The 8,531-nt window shown below is 35.2% G+C and overlaps 1 protein-coding gene across 1 annotated transcript in view; it reads right to left on the bottom strand.

Moving 5' to 3' along the window:
* Positions 1–339: 339 nt before the first annotated feature.
* JAK2 (Janus kinase 2) overlaps positions 340–8,531 on the bottom strand; it is a 57,057-nt gene continuing 48,865 nt past the window's right edge. The window contains exons 23-24 of the mRNA XM_076362823.1: positions 6,741–6,854; positions 340–4,503 (exon numbers count right to left, since the gene is read on the bottom strand). Of these exons, the coding sequence (XP_076218938.1) occupies positions 4,396–4,503; positions 6,741–6,854 (222 nt within the window). The 3' untranslated portion in view covers positions 340–4,395. The remainder of the gene's footprint in view (positions 4,504–6,740; positions 6,855–8,531) is intronic.

Below are 8,531 nucleotides of genomic sequence, written 5' to 3'. Positions count from 1 at the left end.
CTGTTAGCGGTCCCCGTCTTACAGACTTGCTTCTCTCTAAATACTCAGCGTAAAGGGAAGTGCTTCTTCATCCCAAAATAATTAGCTTAATGAAAACTTAAAAAAAATTAACCCCCCCAGTCTTATTGTTAGGGAGCACCCAATATACCACCTTTACTTTGGGACATGTAAATTCCTTCCAAAAGACAAACACCACATATGCCTATTCTGGAAACGTCACAAAGTTGTATGTGCTGTATTATACCCCTTTAAACAGACCAGCTCTCCTCAGTAGCGATTTAAACATCAGTAACTAATTTTAGGCATTATATAAAAGAAAATCTTGGCAGGCATGTGCCATTCATTGTATTTAGTTATTTTATTTTCACTATCCAAACTCAAAAGAAACGCACAGTTAAGTTTCAGGTATCAATACACAGTTTTCTAAAAAACATCCCTTTCATGTTCTCTTCAATAAACCATGTGTTCAGATGTTTGCAGTCCAACCAGAAGTAGCAGGTGTCTTCTTTTCTTCCCCCCCCTCCCTAAAGGGACTTTTTATACTTTAATATAAAGTATTGTAAACCTCTTACTCAAAAAGCAAAATTCAGAAAAAACTTCTTAGCCAAACACCTTTTCAAAATTGCTGTCTGGCATGGCACAACCTTAAGCAGTTTCTTTTGGTATAGTAATTCTTGTATTTTTCAGTCAGGTTAGGTCTGTGTGAGTATTTAAGGCAGACAATACACAGTTTAGAAATATATTAGCACATATTTGTCATGGTATGGCATTTTCAGTAGACATCAGTTTTTCATGAATCACCGTGCATTTCACATTTCAGAAAGCTTCTTCAGTGTTGAACATCAGCCTTTTTCCATCAGTCTTGCTGTTCTTCTACGCTTCTACTTTTGCTCTCAGAACTCTATCCTCCAGGTGCTTGCAATCACACATTCCTGAAAAGCTTGCTTTCTTTACACAAGAGTTACATTTCTTCATACTTCATACAGTAACATCTTTTCCCATACATTTCAAGGCAGTTGGTCAACATCTCAACTAAATGCAACAATTAAACACTCGATTTCTGGAAAAAAATTGAAATAATTTTTACATATATTTTTACAGTTATATTAATCCGTACGTTTAGTAACAATTATCTCAACTATGGAAGCTTTTAATCAATACTAGGACTTGACAAGAATATGGGGTTCTTTTCCTAAAAATTCATTCCTCCTCTGGCTTATTACATGACTGTTGCAAGGTTGTGGAATATATTTAAAAACTAATTTTGAAGCTTAACATATTTATACTGATAAACAACAAACCAATATTATACTAGACAATGCTTGTTTGCAGAGATTCTATAAGATATATTGTGCACTTCCAGAAAAACTCTCTCACTTCAAATATAAGTGCAAAGCAGTAGTTAATATTTTAATTCTACATCGTAGCAGCAGTCATGTATGCATAAACCGGCACTTTTTCTACAAAAAAACCCACAGCATTTTGGGTAGCATAATAATTACACTGAAGTATGATAAACACAATGCCAACTGAAGAAAGTTCCTAAAACAAAGAACTGAGTCTGTTAATACAAAGGCTATATAAAAATATGGCATTATACAATGCTACTGTAGATCTGAGAGCTTTTAAAATGCAGTGGTTTTCGTTTGTTTTTTAAAAAGGTTACTACAGTTGGCAGTAGCAAGTTCAGCAAAATCACTGCATTTACATCCTCAACAGCTTTTTGAGAAAACCATTTGGTCTGCTCCAGGACCTAAACATTGATGCTGCAGATGACCACAACCCCCCCGAGAGTCCTAAGCACTACTTGGTCCTATTCACCCAGCTAAGAATACTCATCCCGAATGATCAAGCCCTTTGCACAGACTCGTTACAAAAGACTGTATGTTCCTGACCAACAGCACAAAATTATACTGCAGTGTAAAGATATGGCTTTCTCTAAAAATTATAACGTATTAAAGTAAAAAAAAAAATTCCACAAGACACCTAAAAATTGTCCTTGAGTTCAACACTATATTTATGCAATCAAATAGACTACGTAATCAGTCATACTGTAGTAGAACAAGAAAAAGACTTTTTATTCACTTGAAAAAATATCAGACTGGAAGAATTCTTCATTGCATTACACAAACTTCCCTGAGATTTTTACATAAATTATGTTTAATCTACTATATATTGGAAACCAGTTAGCTACTGAGTGTTATACACTGCAAATTTTACATAATTCCTGCATGTTACCCAGCTAAAATGCTCTTTCAATGCTTTAAAGCTTTATCTTTTGTTACAAAAAACATGTACACACAACAGACTACAAATGCAAAGACTTTTTTTTGCACAAAATTTTAAATCTTCAAACAATGTATAGAAATGGAGAAAACATGTTAAGTTGAACAAAGTTTAAACTGTAAAATTCTTTGCAGCTTAAAAACTGATTGTGAAATTAGTTTTTAAAATTATCTATGCAAGTGCTTGGTGGCAAGAAAACCAACAAAAATATTATTAAATGCAATGGGCAGAAAGAGGGCTGATGATGCCCTCCCTATTTAACAATCTCCCGTATTATAAAATCAGAATTTTGTATGAGTGATTGTGGGAGAGAAACATCATAGTGGTACAAAACATTGCTATACTGGCACTATGTTACACTAAGGATTTTTTAAATTTTTTTATTTTTTAAAGTTGAGGTACTTAAACTTCTGATAAGATGGATGTAGTTAACCACAAATCTTAAGGAGGCCCCACAGTGAAAGTAACTCCTCTGTTTCACTGACTCAACTGCCACAAATCTAAAAAATGAACACTTTGTTTTAAATAGAAATCTGGATGCCAGGTCAGTTTGCCAAGCTGTATATCCCCTTAATTGAACTTCTCTCAGCAGAAGTCCAAGAAGAACAAGCATTGTACTTTGCAAACAATAATGCTTAAGAATAAGTAAAAACAAAACAAAAAAGATTACTTGAACTAAAAATAAACAAAATCTGCAACTTTACTGCTTTGACATATGAGATTATCCCCAAGTTTTATGCCTGGAGGCAAAACCGAAGAGTTGTCTTGTCCATAAATTTGTTAGACTTACTTCAAAAGCTGAATTATACAGCATAAGTAATCTGTTCAGGTAGCTCTGATCTCCTTCCAGTTCTCAGTAACTGGGATCATGTCCTTGCCCCCCACTGAGTGTGGAGCAATTGCACTTGTAATTCCTCCTTCCAACTAGTACTATGTTGGGTATTACCACAGAAAGAAATAGGAGGTAACTTGGGCCACTTCATTACAAAATAGACTTGATGTGGTTGTGACTGGCCGTATCAGATACCGGGCCATAAGCGTTCTTTTTTGTGTACTGGAAGGAAGGTATAAGGCGATCATCTTAACAGCAAAGTGAGGAACTGTGAAATGGAGAGCATTTTCTAGATTTTTAATTCTGCTTTAAAAAGTTCCCAACTTATAGATAAACTTATGACTGCATGAAAATTCCAAAGATGGAAAGAATAAAAAGAGCAGCATTTAAAAGCAGTATTTTTAGCTTTTTCATATTCAGAAACAAACTGAAGACACTGCCTTGTATAAAATGGCTTCATTTCTACTTGTTATCACTGTAGCTTCAATTATATAAAGGGAATCTAATACTTACTCAACAGAGGAAAAGACGACTAAGAAAAATTGGATAACATATTTGCTTTTTCATTTTAAATTAAAATTTTCACATGGATGAGTAGGTTTTCTGGCTCTCCAAATTAAGAACAATTTGCTCCCTTTCCCTCAAAATACTTACAGTACATCACACAGCCTATTATATCTCTTTGCATATATTGCTGGCTAATAACTGATTCAGACAGGCACATTAAAAGTTTCTGGGTTACATAACCACTTCTATTTTGTTATACAGAGAAGCCATTTCTGCATTAACAATGAAAAAATTATAAAACTGTATTAACAAACACAAGCCCTTGTGCAACACACAAACCAGGGTGCCAAGTCACTATATATCAGTGTGAAAAGACTTGTAGAAGTCTTTTCTGTGCATCTCCATTTCAACAAGGAAATACACTGTCTTTTCATCTCTTAATCTCACCACATTTTAAGTCATCTCTTTTTTGCATTGCCAAGTAAGGCAAATAATGGTGTTGTAGACTGACCATATATTAGATTTTATTTAGAAAAATAATTTCTCTCCCTATTGAGAATTTCAGCATGTTCTCATAGTAACAAATATATCCTGATGAAGAAAACCAGCAGGATTCCTCAGTATGCAGATTGAGATAGGATATTTGCCACACAGATTTTACTTCCAGCAAAGGTTAAGATGCACAAGTGTACATATGTCAATTACACACAGCAGACCAAGTACATTTTGTTCTGCATTCCAACACATCTTCTGAAGGAGGGACAGTTTTCTCATCCACCCATGTTGTCCCTTATATGATCCACTCGCTGAGCAAGATCCCTAAAGGTGGGGCGCTGGATAACGTTATTGTTCCAGCATTCTTTCATGATAGCATAAATCTGGAGAAGAAACAAAGAAAATCGGTAGTAGGTAAACAGATGCTACAAATAGTTAATAGTTATTTTGAACCGGTCCGAAGAACATCCAGCTTAACTTTATGCTTCCAAGCAACAGTGGCACAAACGTGTGCCTAAAGTCTTGCTATACCAGTCAGTTTATCTGCTTGATCCCAATGGCAGCATGAAGTGAGGATAGCTAGCTCTGCAAAAGCCCTTATTGTAAAAGGAGATTTTATTTTTTTAAAGTTAGTATGAGAATTCATTCAGCTAGTTTTTGAAACTTAAGAGACGTTATTTTGCTAAGTTTTTATTGTCTTGGTTGCTCTTATTTTTTGGAAAGATCAAAAATGTTTAAAATGACAAATGCTTTACAAGTCTGACCAAAAATCAGATTTACAAAGACAGCAATTCTAAATTAAGCTTCCCCTGCAATGTTAACATACACTTCACATTTATATATTAAATTCTTAATTATTCTTCATATATAACCAGAAATAAGCCAGAAAAGCTACCATGCAAACTGAACCCACTTCGAGTAGAAGTAGATTTAAATGATTTTTGGAAGGAATTTCCATTACTACAGGCATTTGGCAACAGTTTTCTCTTTTCCCAAACATGTACCCGATGCCTGGTCACAAAACAACTTGCCAAGACCCTCCACCTGTACTCTTCTCACTAATTTAACCCACATTATTACTACCAACTTCTCACACTTCCATTCAACAATTTTTTACATGTTGCTTAAGAACTATCTGCACAGCTCCCAGGAAAAAACGTAGCATCAGTTCCTTATTTTTCAGCAAATCTGAAACTCCTGCATTGACCAAGCTGCTTTAGACCCAAGGCTCAAGCAGCTTGTAAGCTACAGACATCTGGAAGATTTAATATCTGTGATGACTGGCCTTTCAGGGTCAAAACGGGAAGAGCATAGTTTCTGACAAGTGAGAGACATTTCCATCTTGCTGTGATATCTGAAGAAATGTCAGACATTGAAACCTTTGCATTAGTTTGGATACAGTTTCAGTAAAACAGATTATGTATTATCTTATACATGTGACATTCAGGTTATCTACAAGAAGTCAAACCTTTGCAATTCAACAACTGCTGTACTCATACATACAATGCAAGCAAGGTTACTTCAGAGACTTCTCTTTTGATTCTCTATAGACTATTTCTTCCCCTGTGGCTTCCCTGCCCCACCTGTACCATTCTTTTTCTTCTCTGCTATACCACTTGACCCTGATCTCTCCTCTGTCTCCAGTTTTGAATGGATTATTTCTCAACTTACTGCCAAGTGTCCTTGATTTTAAAGGGATGCAGCAATTGATCTGAGCTGGAAGTTATACATGTGAAAAAGCATTACTATTTTACTTACATTCTTTCCCTACTGATTCACCTACCCAGCCCTACCAGTTTGACTCAAGCTGAAGTGCACTCTGCTCTGAAGAATAGAGAACTACAAGACTTAGAAGTAGTATGAAAGTATTTCTTAAAACATCTGGAGTATTAGCAAAAACAAAAGAACACTGAATTAATTTGTGTGCTCTGAGTATGGCTTTACATACATATACACTTTGGTATCTACGAAGAACGCGAATACAAATCTGAAGGCCCTGAACATACAAAATCTGATTCATATACTTAACTGTGCCTACAGTCTGCAGGTAGCTCTTGGCTGAGAATGCTTGACAGTGAACACTATACATGATAAACGTGGGTATTCCTATGCTTGAGGAGGGAAGAGCAAGAGAAGGAAAATAATCAAGCTAAGGAGTTCTTTAAATCTTGGAATTCAATGTGAAAAACCTTACATAGGTATCAGATACTTCTGCTAAACGTTACAGACTTCAAAAGAATCCACAGTTCACAGCTTTGAAGAACCACCTCTACGTGGGACTTCCATGGAAGAAGTTCTATATACTAATCTCATTATCTTAATAAATGTATATTTTTGAAACAGAAGCTGAGTGCCCCAGTACGGCAGTCAGTCATAATAGTCCTAGTTCATATATTTAGAAAGACTACATACTAGGCTCCCGAGGGAATGCAATCTAAAGAATAAGAAAAGAAATGTGATTATACTCATCGTGCAACTGGTAAAATAACAGCACAGCCATTCCGCTTGTATAAATACTTCAGTAAAACAAGCAGAAGAAACACAAGGTTTGCATTTACGAGGTACTCACCCTGACCGAGCACCTTTCAGACTACAGTAATGTATTAATACAATACTTCACCTCATCAGGACATCCATCTGGTCTCGGTAGTCGTCCATTATTCTTCAAAAGCTCTATCAAATGAAATACAATCATCTGTCCTTGTTTATCATTGCCAATCATGCGCATGAATTCCTGAAACATAAGGCCGACTGTCATAAATAACTTTAAAGGAAAAAAAGATGCTGCAATATTCTTACCAAGGGAAAATTCTTTATAAGAAGAATAAATAATAATAATAATAAATAGAATAGTATATAACAATGATAAAATTATAAATTACAAGTCCATAGAATATATCATTACAGATTTTTTTGTGTGTGTGGATAAAAATAGGATGATACATACACAATTTAAAGCAGTAAGTGAAAAATCTTCTTAAAAAATGATCATCATCTGATGATTAACTAGTTTTAAAAGGATAAACCTCACAGCTTATTCTAAAGAGCTCTCTGAAACATTAAATCAAGATCTTGATGCTTTGAAAAATCCCAGTCAAACAGAAAACTGATAACATCATACTGATGCATAAAAAAAGGACTAACAGGATTAATCAGCAACTACAGGCCAGAAACTAGCATAATTAAAGCCAGCAAAAATGGCTTAGATAAATCTTGCTATCCAAAAATTAACATAACCCAAAAAGTAAATTAAAATCTCACTCTGACTGCCAGAGATCAAAAGTAAATGAGGAAGTACTATTAACTGAAAATAATTTCTAAGCACAACATAAAGGAATTTTTTTTCCTCCAATGCTACATAAATTTCTTTAATGATCCTTGTCATGAAAATGTGAAACAACTGTTGGTAGAATGTGCAAATGGCTAAAGTTGGGGAAACAATGTATAGTTATAAAGACTGTGACAGTTAAACAGACTGCTTTGGCTAACTGGTAAAATTAACTTTTCTTGATACATATCAATAGGATAATCAACCTGATGAAGTGGTGAATGCACATGTAGAGTTGATTTATTCAAAGTATATTCCACCTGAGCCCATGACTTACTCTACCACTTTCCATTTCATAATCCTTCTGAAGAAGAACTCCACGTGTCTGCAGAGTTTATGGTATTATGCAGGAAGAGCTGCCCCTGCCTTGAGAGTTCTTCCTTGATAGCTTTGTCATTGTATCAAACTACTAAAGAGGTCCACTGAGGTCAATGCAGTTATCCTCCAAGTGCATTTTTGCCTATCATCATTGTTCAGCTCTCAAAACTACATTTGCCAGGACTGAGATACTGGCTAAGGGTGAGGACAGCTCCAGTAAATATATAAGGCTCAACTCTCCTCTGTTATGCCTGCAGAGGACTGCTAGGTATAAGTAAGATCATGAATCTCATTTCCAACTGGAGAACTGTTACTCAGTGTACAAGTAGTATTTTCCTCCATCCACTGTGAATTTGTCTTTAAAGGTGTCTGTCAACAGTCTGCAAAAAGCCACTCCCGTTCTTTCCTGAACTTCAAGAACTTACTAACTTGGGTTCTGGTGACATAACAAAATAACTTTAAGTTACCTTATTTAAATCAACTTAATGTTTACATATTTGTTTGGCTCAGCCTTAGATTTGGAATAGCATTAAAAATACATGCCATGTTGCAATTTAACAGTTGCACCTGGGATTAGTCTCCATGAAGGACAAGAAAGAACAATCTATAATGAAAGGTTTTAAACTCTTTTTCAAACAGTTTGGAGTTACAGGATGGATAAGATCTGCACAGACTATCAGGTAATTTTCAGATCTCCTTTCCTTTCTATAGCTTGATACTAATACTTTTTAGCATGTTGCTGCTTCTAATTGGATGCTGTCTCAT

This window comes from Aptenodytes patagonicus, chromosome Z (assembly GCF_965638725.1).
Source record: "Aptenodytes patagonicus chromosome Z, bAptPat1.pri.cur, whole genome shotgun sequence".
NCBI classification, from domain to species: Eukaryota; Metazoa; Chordata; class Aves; order Sphenisciformes; family Spheniscidae; genus Aptenodytes; species Aptenodytes patagonicus.
Note: the sequence above shows the minus strand (reverse complement) of the source record. Positions and strands in the feature narration are given on the sequence as shown.